The sequence below is a fragment of the Ictidomys tridecemlineatus genome, chromosome 16 (genome assembly GCF_052094955.1).
Source record: "Ictidomys tridecemlineatus isolate mIctTri1 chromosome 16, mIctTri1.hap1, whole genome shotgun sequence".
NCBI classification, from domain to species: domain Eukaryota; kingdom Metazoa; phylum Chordata; class Mammalia; order Rodentia; family Sciuridae; genus Ictidomys; species Ictidomys tridecemlineatus.
Window position 1 is genome coordinate 40,978,691 of NC_135492.1, and position 19,323 is coordinate 40,998,013.

At 45.1% G+C, this 19,323-nt stretch overlaps 1 protein-coding gene across 3 annotated transcripts in view; it reads right to left on the reverse strand.

Annotated features, from left to right (window-relative positions):
- The window catches only part of Irak2 (interleukin 1 receptor associated kinase 2), a 59,953-nt gene extending 40,659 nt beyond the window's left edge, over nucleotides 1-19,294 (reverse strand). The window contains exons 1-2 of one of the 3 annotated variants that reach the window (XM_040290737.2): nucleotides 19,069-19,294; nucleotides 4,283-4,465 (exon numbers count right to left, since the gene is read on the reverse strand). In XM_040290737.2, coding sequence (XP_040146671.2) covers nucleotides 4,283-4,465; nucleotides 19,069-19,114 — 229 coding nt within the window. In that variant the 5' untranslated portion in view covers nucleotides 19,115-19,294. Of the gene's footprint in view, nucleotides 1-4,282; nucleotides 4,466-14,883; nucleotides 17,098-19,068 lie in introns of those variants that run through there. The other 2 variants (XM_005333806.5, XM_021732017.3) reach the window with 2 other exon arrangements.
- Nucleotides 19,295-19,323: the final 29 nt, after the last annotated feature.

Consider the following 19,323-nt stretch of genomic DNA (forward strand, 5'->3'; position numbering starts at 1 on the left):
TGAGGTGAAGTCAGAAACCACAGAACCAGGTATCTGAGATGTCCTTAAACTTAAAGTGCATCACAATTCCTGGAGCTCAGTGGGCTAGATGGCTATGCCTGTCATTCCAGCTGCTCAGGAGGCTGAGGCAAGAAGATCACAAGGGCTGGGAATGTGGTTCAGGTGGTAGCATGCTCATCTGGCATGCGTGCGGCCCGGGTTCGATCCTCAGCACCACATACCAACAAAGATGTTGTGTCTGCCGAGAACTAAAAAATAAATATTAAAAAATTCTCTCTCTCTCTCTCTCTCTCTCTCTCTCTCTCTCTCTCTCCCCTCTCTCTCACTCTCTCTTAAAAAAAAAAAAAAAAAAGAAGATCACAAGTTCAAAGCCAGCCTCAAGAACTTAGCTGTCTGCCTTAAAATAAAAAAGACAAAGGGCTAAGGATGTAACTGAGTGGTAGAGTGCTTGCCTAGCATGTAGGAGGCCCTGGATTCAATCTCCAGTACCACCAAAAAAAAAAAAAAGTTGGCAGAAATCAGTCTCTCAGACTGCCAGGTACAGCTGAGTAATAAATTTAAACAATGTTATAACTGGGGAGGGGTGCGGATTGATGGTGCTAGGGATTGAACCCAGCGCCTTGTGCATGCTAGGGAAGCAACAACCTTTTTTTTTGGAGCGGGGGTGACAAGGTGATTATAGAAACTTAAAATGATCCACAAACGGCCTGAATGTTTACCTCTAGAAAGTGACAGGGACTGCCACAATCAAGACACAGAAAGGGGCAATGCCTTGCCTCAGGACTCATAGCAATAGTAAAAATACAACCAGATGCCCTATGCAGAACAGCCAGGAGACTATGGTTTGGAAACAGCCTTCGTCCCTCTTCCTCAGGCAACTCAAATCAGCAGAGCTGAGGGGATCAGAAGAGAGCAAGGTGGAGGCAGAACAGGAGAGCATGGGTGAGGAAGGTTCTACAGAACGGAGGCAGATGGGCAGGACATCACTGGTGTTTTGGGAGGGCTGAGAGCCCACAGTTGAGTAGCAACTCCTGCCACTGAAGCTCCAATGACAGGTTAAGCAGAAGGCTCTGGATGCAGACAGGTAGACGTGATCTTGTGGCCCTTGGAGGAGGCTGTGAGCCATGCAAGGCCTGGTTTCCTGGGTGGAGAAAGGCTCCTGATACCCTCTAAGGCTGCTAGAGGGAGCCAAGCACTCCACAGAGGACCCAGCACCTCGAAAGTACTCCTGAATGTGAGTGTCCTGCTGAGGCACAGTCCTGCTACATGGGTGTTTTTCCCTAAATCTTATGCTGTGCTCTTTTTTTTTTTTTTTTCTGAGTGGTGCTGAGGAATTGCAGACCTTGTGCATGCAAAGCAAGCACCCTACCAACTGAGCTAAATCCCCAGCCCTGTGCTATTTCTTGACCTCAAAGAGTCTGTTCACAAAAGTCAGCAGTCAGGCTTTGACATCCATAAGAGGGTGTCTATCCGGGATCTGTGTCTCAGTCCTCAGAGAACTGCCTTCACCCAGGGGGCACACTTCACACAAGAAGTGTGTCCCCCTGGGACACCTCAGCCCACTCCACAGGGCAACAGTGGGGTCTGCACAGGCCTCGCCTCACTGCATCCCTCCCCAAAGTAGACAGGCCTGGTCCCGAGCCCTGTGCTCCTGATCACACGTGAGCCAGCAGCTCTTCCTGCCGTCGCCCATGGCCCTCTCCTTGCCTCTTTTGGATTTCATAGGACTTTACCAATAATTATCTCAAAAATACTTTAGGGCTCATCCAGTCAATGATCATTTCTCAGCATCTGCCACACACCAGATTCTGGGAACACAGAGAAGCCAATCCAGTTGGCAGGTATTGGTCACACTACCATGTAACCAGTGTTAACGGGGGCCAAGACACCAGGAGCCAGAGGGGGACTCTGCACATCATCCAGCCCAGCTCCCTCAGTGGACAAAGGTGTGGTCTGGGGCCCAAGGAAAGAAAGGGTCACCAGAGAGCAAATTACTGCCTCAGCACTGATCCTAAAGCACCTGAGCCTCTCTGACTAACCACAGCACATGGGTCTAAAGTCCCAGAACAGGGCAGGGAGGGGCTTCGGGTGGGTTCTAGAAGGTGGGCAGGCTGTGTGCTGGGCAGCTCACCTTCCCAAGCTGAGGAAGGCATGCTTGGTGAGGCAGGCCAGGCAGAAGCCTGGGAAAGGACCTGACACACGCAAGAGACACTGACTAGATTTGTAGATCACAGGCCTGTGCAGAAACAAGCCTAGCTGGAGTCTCTCATGCGGGAATGTCACGCCCACTGGAGCAGGACTGTCCCTATTTCTGACAGGAAGTCTTGGTGTGTGAAATCTCTAGGTCCCCTCAGCATGCCAAGTCCTGGGAAGTCCCCTGGCAGCTGAAGAGTAATGACAATCCTGCTATCCTGCCTGGCCTCCCCACCCAGTGTGATCTGCTCATAGTGATTCTGAAAGTTACAAGTGGTCTGCAGCTCTAGATGCCCCCAGTTTATCTGAGATTGGTGCTCTCGAAGCACCCAGCCCTCGGTCCCCTGCTCTAAGCCCCTCCTTCTGGAAACCCTCCCTGATTCCAGAAGGGTCTCAGAGACATTCAGACAAGTGCTGAACCTGGGTGTGTTGGTCCAGCGAGGTTATCCTCAGCTCAGGAACCCCACACAAGGCAGCTCCATCTCCTTCCACAGCCCAGGCTTCATGGGGCCTTTGTACCAACTGGTCCCTCTCCCAGGGATCTCTTACCCCAACTCCATGTGACTGTCTCCCTTCCACTCCTGCAGTTTCATCTCAGCAGATAGTACCTCCTTGACCACTTGTCCTAGAAGACTCCCCTACCTGGTCACTCTGTCCTATTGGCTTCTTTCTTTAACTGGTATATCCACTTTTACTTCTTTTCGTATTAACTGCCTCCTCTCAAGACAATGCTCTCTGAGGGCAGAGGACTAACTGTCAGGTATGTGGTATTTCTAGAACCAAACAAGTACTAGACACAAGCCATGGGCTCAGAATGGCTCCCTGACCCACATGGAAGGGATGTCCTTGGGGACAGAGAGGGGTCCAGGTAACCAGGCGCCACATCCCTACTGCCTTCTGCTCAACATGAGGCACCTATCACATTATGACCCTTCAATTCCACAGCTACCCTTCCAGGCAGGGAGATATGATTGCTGCTAAATATGTTCCCACTATGATTGTAGGAGAACAATTTAGTAATACTGATCTCAACAGCAAATGAAACTTGAAATACGCAAAGCTCCAACCCAGCCACTCCAATGCTAGAAAGTCTTCTATGGCTATACTCAAAACGTGTGCAGAGCACAGTTACTTACGTCCAGAGATGTGCATCATGATGCTGTATAGAAGAGGAAAAAGCTAGAAACAACCCAAATCTCTGTTAAAAAGAATATGTCAGCACTGGAAATGTGGCTCAACGGTAGAGGGCTTGCTTAGCATGCCCAAAAAACCTGGGTTCCATCCCAGTACCACACAAAATAAATACATAAACAATCAAATAAAAAATATGTCAGCATGAAACAGTCTCCAAGACCTAGTGCTAGGTTGAAACATCAGTGTACAACAGTGTACTGGGTGCCCTAGCGTGTTAACAGGGGCTGTCCAGACAGAGAGACAGTTTCTACCAATGATAGACAAGAAACTGTTAACAGTGGTTACCACTTAAGATATATAAACAGGGCAATGTGAATTATTTTTTTTTTAAAGAAAGAGTGAGAGAGGAGAGTGAGAGAGAGAGAGAGAGAGAGAGAGAATTTTTAATATTTATTTTTTAGTTCTCGGCGGACACAACATCTTTGTTGGAAGGTGGTGCTGAGGATCGAACCCGGGCTGCACGCATGCCAGGCGAGCGCGCTACCGCTTGAGCCACATCCTCAACCCCGAATTATTTTTATTCTATGCCTTATTTTGAATTTTTATGTAACAGCTATCAGACCTTTAAATTTTTTTCACTTAATTGTTTTTTAAATAGATAACCCATCCTTCTCTTTTTTTCCTCTCTTTGCAGTACCAAGAATAGAACCCAGGGCGTCATGTATGCTAGGCAAGCACTCTACCACTAAGCTACATCTCAAGCTCTTAATTTTTTTTTTAATCACAAAATTAAAAAGGTTTTAAGGCTGAGCTAATGGCTAAGTGCTTACCTAGCATGGACAAGGCTTGGGGTTCTATCTCTAGGATCACAGTAGGTGCAGGGTGCTTATAAAGGTTCTAAGACCAGAGAATACAGCCCACGCCAAAACTCTGCAGAAGCCAACTGGTTACTCACAGCTCAGGACGATCTGGGCAGCGCGGTAGAGCTCCAGGCGACACAGGAGGTCCACCAGCTGCTGGACGGTAGCCTGCCGCATGCCCCACCACCAGAGCAGCTCGCGGGTGATGCTCACGCCCTGCACCCGCTCCATGGACTTGATCTTCCGCAGCTGGGTCAGGTCTGGGATTACTTTGGAGGCTGGAGGGCAAGAGAGAATTCTGCTTAAAGTCGGAGCAGAGCAGCAATCCCTCTGAGGGATTCCCCACAATAACCTAGCCACTCCCACTATGCAGAGTACTCCCCGCTTGTCATTCTCCACACTGATCCTATTGAATACCAATGGGGACTGGCACATAAGTATCAGCATGGCTGCTGCCCAAGGCAGGAGAAAGATCACAGGACGAGAGACACACAGACAGGAGTCTTGAATGTATGCTGTTTCTTTGCTAGGGACAGTCACTTCACCCTCTGGAACCTCAGTGAGGAACAGAACTCCTCCCACATTCCCTTCTAGAATGGACACCCCACACAGCAGGGAGTTCCATTCATCCTATTCACTGTACAGAAGACACTGCATGGCAGAGTTGGGCAGGGTCAGCCTGAGGCAGCAGGGCCAGGGAGGCCCCTGGAGTTGCCCTGGCTATCAGGACTCATTCTGCATTTGCAGGACCATGAGAGTAGGTGCCTCCTTAAATTCTGAAATACCAGACAAAATCTGTAGGAAGCCACTGTTGGCCAGTGATAGCAAAAATAATGCATTCCTTCTTCTCAATTTTTACATACAATTAATGCTTGTAAACTAAAGAAAATATGGAGCAGGATACACAGCATCCCACCACCTTCCCCAAGGCCACTAGGGTACTCTCTCCCTTTCCAAAAATCACCCCAACTATATAGGCATAGCTTTAAGTGTAGTTTGTTTGTTTGTTGTTTGTGGTGGGGGGGGCGTGGTACTAGGGATTGAACTCAGGGGCACTTGACTAGCCCTATTTTGTTTTTTTTGTTTTTGTTTTTGTTTTTATCTTAAAGAGAGAGTGAGAGAAAGAGAGAAAGAGAGAGAGAGAATCTTTTAATATTTATTTTTTAGTTTTTCGGCAGGCACAACATCTTTGTTTGTATGTGGTGCTGAGGATCGAACCCGGGTGAGCACGCTACTGCTTGAGCCACATCCCCAGCCCCCCTATTTTGTATTTTATTTTGAGGCAGAATCTCATTGAGTTGCTTAATGCTTCCTTTTCTGAGGCTGGTTTTGAACTCGTGATTCTCCTGCCTCAGCCTCCAGAGCCATTGGGATTATAGGCACACACCACTGCACACACAGTAACTTTTAAGCATAGGTTTTGCCAGACATTTTGTCCAACAGATTCTGAATCCTGCTCTGATTTATTATGGCATAAACTTTTTTCAAATTGTTACAGCTCTTCATAAATGGCATTTTAAACCTTTATATTATTTAATTATTTGTATGTGGTGCTAAGGATCGAACCCAGTGCTTCATATATGCTGAGCAAAAGCACTGAGCCACAACTCCAGCCCCATAAATGGCATTTTTAAAGGTAAACCACTATTCCACTAAGTTTAATGACTTGAGTCTTTTGTTTTGTTTCATATTTATTTATTTATTTTTAAATATTTTTAGTTGTAGATGGACGCAATACCTTTATTTTGTTTATTTAATTCTTTTATATGGTGCTGGGGATCAAACCCAATGCCTCATGAATGGTAGGCAAGCGCTCTACCACTGAGCCCCCACCCTTTTTTATTTTTTTATTTGTTTTAATTAGTTATACATACTTCATAGGTGTTTTTTTTTGGGGGGGGGAGCGGGGGTTGGGGGTCACTGACTCACATCCCCAGCCCTATATTTTGTATGTTATTTAGAGACAGAGTCTCACTGTGTTACTTAGTACCTCCTTTTGCTGAGGCTGGCTTTGAACTCATGATCCTCCTGCCTCAGACTCTGGAGCTACTGAGATGACAGGCATGGGCCACCACACCCAGCCCATAGGTTTTAAATAACATTTATTGCAATATGTTATTATAGCTGATCTATTTTATTATTATGTGAAAGAAGCATTTTTTTAAAACTAGGAATAAAACAGCCTGGGAGGTGTGGCTAAGTGGTAGAGTGCTGACCTAGTATGTGCAAGGCCCTGGGTATGATCCCCAACACCACAGAACAAACAACAAACCTAAGCTTCAGTTCCAGGATTTCAGAAATCATGAAGCAAAAATCTATGTGAACAAGAAATCATTCATTTACTCATTCATCATTCAATAAAATATCATGGAGCCTGTGCTGTATACTAGGTCTGCGACAAACTCTAGAGATATTGAAGTGAGTAAACTAAAACCCCATGTGGCTTTTCTATTTGAAAAACATAAAATCAATCCCTGCACAGTGGTGCATGACTGTAATCCCAGAGATTCGGGAAGTTGAGGCAGGAAGATAGCAAGTTTGAGGCCTGCCCCTGCAATTTAGCAAGACCCTCAGTAACTTAGCAAAAAGTAAAAAGGGCTGGGGATATAACTCAGTGGTAAAGCACCCCTAAATTCAAAACAGAAAATAGAGCCTTGGGGCATCATGGAAAATCTCAGAGCCAGGGAGTGACATTAGATTATGTCTCTCCTCTCTGGGAGATGAGGAAGAGCTCTGATGGCCTCCCGCAGAAAAAAAGTCCGCAGGAGAAGTGCCCAGTTAGGAATGGAAAGTTTTGGAGTTATAACTTTAGTCACTGGAAATCCCAGGCCAGAATCCTGGTTGGTAGGAAGTGATGTCAGTGGGGACAGAAGCTGCTTCCAGCCTACAAAGAGTAGAGGGAAGCGGAAGGAACCCTGTTCCAGCACACCCCTTCCCTACACAATGCTATTGTCATGTGCTCACCTCCCACCCATGGGGTGGGGCATGTCGTGGGAAAGACAAGTCTACACTGCCACTGTGGCTGCTGGCAGTGGAAACTCAGCTCCCTCTCTGGGATGCACTTTCCACCCCTGCTAATCCAGGAGAAACAGGAAATAAACTCTGGGGTTCTTCCAGCTTGAACTTCTTTTTTCTTTTTCTTTCCTTTTGTTCTTTCATGGCGCTGGATGGAACCCAGGGCCTTGCGTGTGCAGGGAGAGGGCTCTGCTGACCCAGCCTCTAGCTTAGACATTTAAGTTTCCAAGAATGTGACGTATCTTAAGGTATTGGCTTATCAGCCTTTATCCACACCCATGAAAAGGGGTCAGGACAGGGCAGAGATCTTGAGAGGATGAGTCACTACCAAGGGCTTCTGCTAAGTCACAGGTTTTTTTATTTTTTCTTCTCAATACCTGGTCACTGTAGGACCTTAGGAAAACAGAAGAAATCAAAGTATCCACAATCTAACCACCTAGAAGACCCTAAGAAAACCACTGGGAACATTTTTGCATCCTTTAGTCTAGACCTTTTCCTATAGATAAAAAAAACATGTGGAGGCTAAGGCTATAGCTCAGTGGCACAGCGCTTGCCTAGCATGCATAAGGCACTGGGTTCCATCCTCAGCACACATAAAAAAATAAATAAATAAGGGCTGGGGCTATAGCCCAGTGGCAGAGCCCTTGCCTAGCATGTGTGAGGCACTGGGGTGGATCCTCAGCACCACATAAAAATCAACAAATAAAATAAAGGTATTCTGTCCATCTACAACTACAAAAAAAATTTTAAAAATAAAATAAAATAAAGGTATTCTGTCTATCTAGAACTAAAAAAAATAACATATGCATATGTGCTATAGTTTATAAATGTGTCTCAAGGCCTGGTCCCAGTTGGTCGCATTCAGGAGGTAGTACAAACCTAAAGTGAGGCTAGAAGAAGGTGTTCTGATCACTGGAGATTGTACCAGTAAAGGAGATAACAGGACCCCCTATCCTTTCCTCTTCCTCCCCTCTTTCACTTCCTGGCCACGAGGTAAGCAGCTTACTTGGTCACAGGCTCTGCACCAAGATGTGCTGCCTCAGGCCCCAAAAAATGAGGCCAACTGACCATGGACTGCAATCTCTGAAAACATGAGTTAAAATAAACTTTTTCTACTTCTAAGTGAATTAATTCAGGCACTTGTCATAGTGACACCAAGAGTGAGCAGGACAGTACAGAAACAGTACAGAGGCCAAACCCTGGTTCCAAGGCCAGATGTGAACCCAAGCTGTGCATCTGGGGAAGGCCCTTCACCTCTCTCCGGCCTCAGCTTCCTCATCTGCTGAACAAGCTCTAGATGAGCTCTAAGAACAGAAATGCTTGGAGTAGAGCTTGGCATAGAGAAAAGATGACACAAATAGGGGCTATGATTGTGGCTCAGTGGTACAGCGCTTGCCTAGCAGGTGTGAGGCACTGGGTTCAAGCTTCAGGACCACATCAAAATAAATAAATAATAAAAGAGAGGTATTTCATCCATCTACAACTTAAAAAAAAAAAAAAAAGACAAGTGTCAAGCAACCCTGTCATCTAGTCAATGAGGAATCCCACGTGGAGACCATCACGCTGTCCCTCCATATTCAAGATCTTGAATCCCGTGGAAACCTGGCCTATCCTCAAAGGCTTCAGCAAGGATGGCACAGCCTCCTGAAATGACTTGTTCCAGCATCAAATGCCCTTGCTCCAGACCAGCTAGATGTCCCTGGGTGGAGGAAGGGGAAGCCCCAAGGACCTCTGCACCCATGGCATCCCTTTACCTCTCCATGACTCTGTGAGAGCAGCATTATGGAGGAGGAAAATAAGGGCTCAGACAGGCCTGAAGTCACACAGCTGGGCGAGGCAGCGCAGGCTGTGCACAGTCCTGGCACAGCAAACAAGGTGGCCACTAAAAAGCCTCTCATCCCCGGCTCCACTGCACATAGCCTCAAAAGTTGCCAACTTTACACGAACTCAGATTCCAGCATTTCTTTTTTATTTTTTTAAATACTTATTTTTTAGTTTTAGGTGGACACAATATCTTTATTTTACATTTATGTGGTGCTGAGAATCCAACCCAGTGCCTCATGCATGCTAGGCGAGCGCTCTACCACTGAGCCACAATCCCAGCCCCCAGCATTTATTTCTTCAACAGCAAAAAGGGCCACAACTGCAATCACAGAGAAACAATCAAGAGGCAACAGATGTCAAATCCAGAAGAACATACATATTTGTGACTGTGGGAGTTTCCACTTCACTTTAGAATTCTTCCTACGCCCCTACACCCTCCTCCCAGGACCACAATCATCTCAGAGAGAGACTCTCTCTTTCTAAAATGACTCATGTCAGCAAAGACTTTTTAGGATTGGAGGGACTTGCTCATGTCACTAATGAGGAAATCTGAGTCCTGAGACCCAGAGAGAGCAAGTGACTGGGTTGCACAATCAGCACCCAATCAGTGACCTCTGACCTAAAACAGCTAGCCAGCCATGGGCTCAAAGCAGTCTCTGCAGGGTGAGAAGTATGTCATGGGTCCTGCTCTGGGAAATATGGAAGTGAACTAAACAGGCAAGGTCCCTGCCCTGGTGGCATTTTTATCTCATGGAGACAGACCGACATAAACATATCAGGAGTAAGGTAATACAGAGCTCACTGAGTGGAATGGAGGAAATGAAACCCACAATGGACTAAAGAGCTTGGGGGGGCGGGCAGAAAAGGCCTCTCCAAGTGAGCTGACCCACAGGGCAACGGCCAACAGAATAATGCCCACCCCAAAGACATCAGTGTCTCAAACCTTCAGATCTGGGTGAGTGTAGTACCCAGTGTGGCAAAGGAACTTCATAGATGGGATGAGTGAGGATTCAGAGATGAGGGGATCATCCTGGATAACCTGGATCAGCCCAGTGTGATTCCCAGGATCCTCATAAGAGGGAGGCAGAGTATAAGATTCAGAGAAGTGATGACAAAAACAGAGGTTGGAAAGAAATCTAAAGATACTGAACTGCCAAGCTAGGGCTGGGGCTTAGAGGCAGAGTGCTTGCCTAATATGTGTGAGGCACTGGGTTCGATCCTTGGAACCACATAAAAATAAACAAATAAAGGCACTCTGTCCATTTACAACTACAAAAAGAAAATTTTTTTAAAAGACACTGCACTGCTAGCTTTGAAGACAGAGGGAGGGGCCATGAGCCAAAAGATACCTCCAGAATCGTAAGATAATAAATTTGTGCGGTTTTTAATTACCATTCAAATGTGGTAACTTGTTTTACCAACAAGAGGAAAATAATACAGACTAGAACACGAGGCATAGAAAAGGCAGGGAGGGAGAACTAAATGCAAAGACCCTGAGTAGTCTGGACGTAGGAGGCCCTTGAGGCTCAGGCAGGGGGAACAGGGAGTGGAAGGAAAGGTCAGAGGGGCTGGAGCTGGCAAGTCAGGTGAGGAGGGTAGACTACATCCTCAATTCCTGTGGGAAATTCTGGTATCTCCAGCGGCTGCAAACCCAGAGGTATTCCCAAAGATGTAAGAATGGCTGATAAGCAGGTGAAAAGATGCTCAACAGCACTGGTCACAAGGGAAATGCAAATCAAAACCACAGCTAGATGCTACCTCATACCTGCTCAGCTGGCAGGATGGCAAACAAGAGAGGGACCCTAACAGGTTGACCAGGACTCAGAGAAATCCCAACCCTCTTACCCTGCTGGTAAGAATGTGAATTGGTTCAGCCACTCTGAAAACAATCTGGCAGTTCCTCAAATGGTTCAAAAGAATTAACATTTGACTCAATAATTCCACTCCTGGGTACATACTGCATAGACAAACGGAAATGAAAACACATGTCCACACTCACTTATATACAAACATCCAAAGACATTTTTCATAATTGCCAAAAAGTGGTAAGAACCCAAATTCCCATCAACTAGCAAATGGATAAATTAATGTAGTACTTTCATACAATGAAATATCACTTAGTACTATTATTATCATATTAGGTACTGGGGATTGAACCCAGAAGCAATTAACCACTGAGCCCCAGCTGTTTCTTTTTTTGAGACAGAGTGTCACTTCGTTGCTGAGTCTGGCCTGGAACCTGCCATCCTCCTGCCTTACCCTCCTGAATTGCTGGGATTACAGACATGCATCCCTGTACCCCCACATTGTTTGGTGTTTGTTTTGTGGGGTTCTTCGTTTGTTTGTTTGTTTGTTTGTTTTGATACCAGGAATTGAACCCAGGGGCACTTAACATTGAGCCACATCCCCAGCCATGTTTTTTCTTTTTTCTTTTGAGACAGGGTCTCACTAAATTGCATAGGGCCTTGCTAAATTGCTGAGGTTGGCTTTGAACTTGTAATCCTCCCCCCTCAGCCTTCCAAGTCTACTAGGATGATAGGTTTGTGCCTTGCTCAACAACATTATTTTTGTTTTAAAAAGAAATTGAGGGTGCAGCTCAGTGGCAGAGTGCTTGCTTTGCATATCAAAGCCCTGGGTTCTATCACCAGCACAGCAATTAAAAAAAAGAAAGAGAGGTTGGGGCTGGAGCTCAGTGGCAGAGTGCTTGCCTCATAAGCATGAGGTACTAGGTTCCATCCTCAGCACTATATAAAAATGAATAAATAAAATAAAGATATCCTGTCCATCTACAACTAAATGAAAAGAAGAAGTCAATCACTAAGGACAATGAACACTGTATGATTCCATTTACACGAAATATCCAGAATAGGCATATTGGAGAAAAATGTTTAGAGTGACATTTAAGGGGTACAGGGTTTCTTCTGCAGTAATAGAAATGTTCTGAGACTGTGGAGAATGCCACTGCTCTGTACCCTCTACTCTTTTTTTTTTTTTTAGTTGTAGTTGGACACAATATCTTTATTTATTTTTATGTGGTGCTGAGGATGGAACTTGCTAGGCAAGCACTCTACCGCTGAGCCACAATCCCAGGCCCTCTCTACTCTTTAAATGGGTAAATTGTATGGTATGTGAATTATGCCTTTTTTATTTATTTATCTTTGCTTTTGGTGCTGGGACTGAACCCAGGACCTCACATCCACAAAGTACATGCTCTACCTTTTAAGATATGCTCCAGCTCTATGAACTGTATGGCTAGATTTTTGTTTTATTTGTTTCTTTTGGTACTAGGGATTGAACCTGGGGTGCTTTACCACTGAATTACATCCCCTATTTATTTTGAGACAGGGTCTTGCTAAATTGCTGAGGCTGGCTTCAAACTTGTGATCTTCCTGCCTCAGCCTCCTAAATCGCAGGGTTTACAGGAATGAACTATTGCTCCCAGCTTTTTTTTTTTTTAAATCATACAGTGCCTTCTAAATCAATTTTCTAGGAAGATAAGTTATTCTATTGCTTATAATTAAGAGCTGGCCTAATGTGGAAGAAATCAGAAGTCGTCCCACCCACAGTTGGTCACTGACCAGGAAACATTCAAATAAAGTCACCCAAGAAATGGGACACAGAGTCACCTAGAAAATTAGATGCAAGACATTCTCACAGACTACAAATTGGTGGAAATATAGAAAGCAGTATGGAGATTCCTTGGAAAACTGGAAATGGAACCACCATTGACCCAGAAATCCCACTCCTCAGTCTATACCCAAAGGACTTTAAAAAAGCATACTACAGGCACACAGCCACATCAATATTTATAGCAGCACAATTCACAATAGCTAATCATGGAACCAACCTAGATGCCGCTCAGTAGATGAATGTATTAAAAAAATGTGGCATGGAATACACTCAAATAAAAGAGAATAAAATCATGGCATTTTCAGGTAAATGGATGACACTGGAAGAAATAATGCTAAGTGAAGTCAGCCAATCCCCCAAAAAACAAATGCTCAATGTTTTCTCTGATATAAGGTGACTGACTCATAATGGGGTAGGGAGGGGGGGGGCATGGGAGGAATAGATGAACTCTAGATGAACAGTAAGAAGCCAAGATACATCAGCTGCTATTGTGACTTCCTGCACCAAATACTCAGGATGGTTATCTCTGAGAAGCAGTCTGAGCTAATCTTTTTGTTGCTTGTTTCCCACAGTATTTTACAATGGGTATGTATTGTTTTTACTGGGTTAAAACAGGGTTCCTGAACCTCAGCACCATTCACACTTTGGGTTGGATGTTGCTAGATACCAATGTCCCTGGTGTTTATCCACTGCACTGACCAAGTTGTGACAAACAAGTTCTCCAGACATTAGCAGTGTCCCCTAGTGTGCGAAAGTGCCCCTGATTGAAAACCACTAGATTAAAATACAAGTTATTTCTTTTGTTGTTTTCTTTTTTTCTTTTTTCTTTTTTACTGAGGATGGAACCCAGGGCCTAGCATTTCTAGGCAAGTGCTCTACCACTGACCTGCACCCCCAGCCCTAAAATATTCAATTTGTTCAATCTGGATGGAAAACACATACATGTTCATTTTATTATTATTTCGACTGTGTGTGTGTGTGGGTGTGTGTGTATACACAGCACATATGTAGTATATATGGTTTTGGATAAATGGTGTATTTTATAATCTAAAAATTTTAATTAAAATATATAACTAGGGGAATTGTGGCTCAGCACTAGAGTGCTTGCCCAGCACAAGGTTCGATTCTCAGCACCACATAAAAATAAAGATATTGTGTCCAATTACAACTAAAAAATAAATATTTTTTTTTTAAAGAGAGAATTTTAATATTTATTTTTTAGTTTTCGGCGGACACAACATCTTTGTTGGTACGTGGTGCTGGGGATCGAACCCGGGCCGCACGCATGCCAGGCGAGCGCGCTACCGCTTGAGCCACATCCCCAGCCCCAAAAATAAATATTAAAAAATAAATAAAATATATAACTATATTTTAAGCAAAGAGAACAGTAGAGAAAAGGGACCAACAGATGGAAGGAAGGGAAGGTGAAGGGAAGTATTTGGGGATTGTGATATTAGCCAAATTATATTGTCATAGTGTGTGCATGTACAAATATGAAACAACAAACCTCATCATTATATACAACTATAATGCACCAATAAAAGGTGTGGAAAGAAAAAAAGATATGTGACAGTATTTTAAAAATTAGGTGCCACCTGGACACTGATTTAAATCATATAGCCAAGAATAACAATTGTTCTTTTCACTTCCTTATAAGACTACCACTAGTGTTGCGTGCTCTCTACACAGTATTTTCCTCCCTTAGAACAACTTTACAGAGCAGCTGTAACAAACCGTCTCCACGTCCCACAGCTGACAAGTGAAGGAGGCTGGAAGCTGAGCCCATCACGCACGCATCCTCTCCCTAGCTGCCAGGGCTCTCGGCCAATCATAAGCCACAAACAACAAGCAAAACGCAACGAGGATTTACAAGGTAGTGAGCCCTGGCTCCCAATCCCACCCACTCTGCCTTGGGCCACCCCTGGGCAAGTTCCTCTGCCTCATCTGCGACTCAGGGTGAGGAGGACGCCCTTCCCGGGCCGCGCGGGGATCAGAGAGAGCAGAGCGCCCGTCTCGGAGGAAGCGCTCCGTAAATGTCGTTTGCCTGTAAACTGTAAAAGCAAGGTAGAGGCGATGACCACCCAACGACAGCCTTGTGACACAAGTCTTCAAAGGCCACCCTACCTTCCAGAAGGCTAAAAGGAGGTACACAGGGCCACACGGCGAGGCCGGGGTACAGAAATCTCAGCCGCCGGAGTACCTCACAGCCGCCCGGGGCCCCACTCACCGAACTGCATCCAGTCCCAGTCGCTGAGCGTGTCCATGTTGCGACACAGGTCGTCCAGCACCCAGGCGGGCAGCTGGTAGATGTAGCAGGCCATGTCAGGCTGGCCGGCTGGCCCCAGAGAGACTGTGTCGCGAGCCGCGGATGCCACGGCTCTGGCGTTAGGCTCGAGGGCCGCGCGGGAAGTGGGCGGGGCGCGCCGGCCGCCACCGCCCCCCAGCGGTCATAAGCCGCACAGCTCGGTCTTACGTAGACTAGCGGGAGGGGCCGTGCGGCGGGGGAAAGTAAGGCCCTGGCGAGAAGGGGCACAGGCATTTTGTGACAGCCACGGGAAGCCTTATAAGTCCACTTTCAGGGCTTTGGGCACTACACCGCCTCATGCATTCAGGAGGCTGAGGCAGGAGAATCGCGAGTTGGAGGCTAGCCTCAGCAATTAAGCAAGACCCTGTCTCAAAATTAAAAAAAAAAAAGAAAGAAAAGAAAAAAGGACTAGGGATGCAGCTCAGTGGTACAGTGCCCCAAGGTTCAATCCTCAGTACCAAAGTTGTCTTTACATGACCGAGGTAGGAGGAACAGAATTTATACTAATAATAGCTAATATTTATTAGGCACTTAACTATATACAGATTGCACCCAGATTATTTTACTTACTCCTTACAATGACTCTATGTAGGTATGGTGATTAACCCTCATCCTACAAATGAGGGAACTGAGATACAGGTCAAATAAAGTGCCTAAAATCATACATATAGGGCTGGGGATGTGGCTCAAGTGGTAGCGCGCTGGCCTGGCATGCATGCAGCCAGGTTCGATCCTCAGCACCACATACAAACAAAGATGTTGTGTCCACTGAAAACTAAAAAAATAAAATATTAAAATTCTCTCTCTAAAAATAAATAAATAATAAAATAAAATAAAATCACACATATACAAGTGGCCAAGCTGGGATTTAATAATGTGCCTAAAATCATATAAGTACAAAGTGACTGAAATGGGATGTGAACTCAAGCAATCTAGTGCCAAACTCTTCTTCCCCACTAGCTACAAATTGCCTGTTACCCTAACTACTGTTTCTTTATTTCTACAATGTGCTTTCCCTGTTTGATTTTAGGTAATTCTCACAAGCCTGTGTTATATTCTTTTTGTTTGCTGAGATAGGGAATCACTCCATTGCCCAGGCTGGCCTTGCACTCCTGGCTCAAGTAATCCTCCTGCCTAAGCCTCCCTAATAGCTGGAACTATAGTTGTGCACCACCACATCCAACTTATTATTCCCATTTTATACAGGGCTAAATAGGTTTCAAGAGGTTAGGCAACTGCACTGAGTATAACATGTAGCTGTAAACACCAGCTTGGGAGTATGGCTGCCACAGAGGGAAACTAAAATCAAAGTGAGAAGACATGGGACCAAATCTCACTTCTGCCATCAATAGGCTTTGTGACCCTGGACAGCTTACCTTGACATGGTCAGGGACCCCTCTCCTATGCAAAATAGGACCCCTTAGAACTAAGGAATGAATACCTTTCAGGGGAAATATAGCCAAGCTAGCAGTCTTATGGAATTGACACCCATTCCAGAAAATGAGGAGTTAAAAGGTAGGCTAGTCTTTAAGGTTACGGAAATGAGGTAATAGCCCCAAAGATGGGAGGCTAGGGAAGTGGGCTTAGCTGTCTGAGTCCACACAGTCGGTCAGCAGACATGCCAGCCCAAGTCAGGCAAAGCTGGATCTGCACTACTCTGAAAATAATAATAGAGACTTTCCCAGATGAGTAACAAATGCATAGGTAAAATAGTTACCATTAAAGTAAGACACAATTACCTTTATCTTATTAGCATAATAAAACACCCCCCAAGGGAATGAGATGTGCAAAGATGCAACTTCAGTGCCACCTGTATGTATAATATCAAGTGGCTGAGCTCCTGGAGCTCCTTCCTGCCCCACAGATGCCATAAAAGCTCTTCTCTCCAGGGATCTTTGTCCCCCAAGTGCTATCTCCCTTCTGGCTGGAATAGAAGTTCTTAAACCCTTGCATGTTTAAATTATTTCAGGGTCCTTTGTTTATTTCTACAACTCTAGGTCTAAGAGGGCTAGGTCAGTAACAATTTCATTGTTTTTCACTTGTTTTTCACAAGTGGGATTGATCATTCCCCTACAACTTTTTGCATTGAGTGAAGGAAGCAAATGAGACCAAATTATACAGTCTATAGAGAACATCTAAAATGAGCTGGGGGGCTGGGGATGTGGCTCAAGCGGTAGCGCGCTCGTCTGGCGTGCGTGCGGCCCGGGGTTCGATCCTCAGCACCACATACAAAGATGTTGTGTCGGCCGAAAATAAAAAAAAAAAAAAAAAATTCTCTAAAATGAGCTGGGCACAATGGTGCATATTCATAACTCCAGTTATTCAGGAAGCTGAGTCAGGAGGATTGCAAGTTCAAGACCAGTCTGGGCAACTTAGCAGGAACCTGGGGGCAGGGCGGGGGAGACAAACACCTGTAATCCCAGTGACAGGACACAGAGACAGGAGGATGGCAAGTTTCAGGCCAGCCTCAGCAATTTAGCAAGCCCCTAAGCAAATGAGAATCTATCTCAAAATTTAAGAAAATTTTTAAAAGGGCTGGGGATGTGGCTCAGAGATTGGACATCTATGGCCTTGAGGCCAGAAGTGAAGCATGTCTCAGTGTGCTGAGATGCTCTTCTAGGGTATTCGCAGAGTTGCACATAGACTCCAAGGTGGAAGACTAGGATGGATTGATAGGCTGAGGAGGAAAGCACTTACAACCCAGGTGCAAGGGGACAAAGGAGAACCAAGGCCCTCATCTTTCTCCCTTTTCTCTAATGGCATAGTCTCCCATTTATTTATCCCTTTCTTTTTCTATGTATTTATGTATTTACTTTTTTTATTCAACAATACTAGGGATTGAACCAGGGGCTCTACTGCTGAGCTATACTCCCAGCCCTTCTTTCTTTTTTAAATTTTGAGACAGGTTTCCACTAAGTTGCCAAGGCTGGCATCAAACTTGCAATCCTCAGCCACCTGAGCCCCTGAGTGCAGGGTTTCTGTTCTCACGACTAAAAGGGTCAGGGGTCACTCCAATTGAACTGGGCTAACTGGGCTACACTAAATAACCACACAAGAGACAGAGATACCTTTTTATTTGGGGTCACTGTGATGGCTCCTCTGACCTTAAGGGTCCGCAAAAAGAGAAAGAGTGAGAGCACATGCTGACCCCTTTTATTGAGGAGAAGCTATTCAAATGAGGCAAGGATCAGGTTTCAGGGGGCTGAGTATCTTCATGATGTCCACTATCAGCAGGTTGACTGACACCTGGATAGGTCACACCCAAGGGCACAGTAAGAGAAGGGGACACACACAAGGCACTTCCAAGGAAGATTCTATCCTAAACAGGGCAAGGGGTTATATTACAAAGGAACAGGTGAACGTAGCTTCACCCATGGGGCTGTAGCAAGACACTCCCATGCACAAGACACTGATCCTTGCACCCAAGAAGGGTGGGGAAAGCTCTGCCACATTTCTGCGACTGAGCACCTCAGCACCCAGCCAGGGAGAATGACTTAATCACGTGCAAGTTTGGTCTCCCACACCTGAGATTACAGGTGTTCCACCTTACCTAGCTTATCTCAGCCTTTTATTATTATTTCTTTGGTGGTACTGGGGATTGAATCTGGGAGGTATTCTACCACTGAGCTATACTTTCAGCCCCCTTAATTTATTTTTTAATTTTGAGACAGCATCTAAGTTGCACAGGCTGGCCTTGAACTTTCAATCCTCCTGCTTCAGTCTCCCAAGTAGCTGGGATTACAGGCATGAACTACCATATCCAACTTACTTTTTATTCTTTTGCTCCTGGGAATAAAAGCCAGAGTCTTGGGCATGTTACCACTGAGCTACACCCCCAGCCCAAGATGCAGAATTATAATGTCAAAAAAACCTAAAAGATGCAGACTGGACTTCATGAATCAAGAAAGCAAAGCATCAATTTCGACTTCCCATCTTTTGTGTGTGTGTGTGTGTGTGTGTTGCTGGGGACAGATCCCAGGTCCCCTCACATGCTAAGCAAGTGCTTCCCCACTGACCTATTTGTATTCCCCCAGCCCTACTTCTAATTTCTAGCCCAGCACTCTCTCCTATGATTCTATGTAGCTGCTGGTAAAAATATTAACTTACCTTTTTTGGTCCTGTTTTCATGGGCGGAAAGAAAAACTGTTTCCATATGAATGCTTTCCTTTTTAAAAATTTTCTGCAGTGCTTAATTTTTTTCTCAATGGTATTTCATTCTAATAAAACAATAAAGCTAGAAGAAGCAATGTTAAATAAATAAATACATATGCAACCTAAGGTTGGAAAAAGAGACTTGAATGAGGTTACTTGTGTTTGCTTCCCCATCCCACACAAAGCCATTAAGCAAACAGCTTTCAAAAC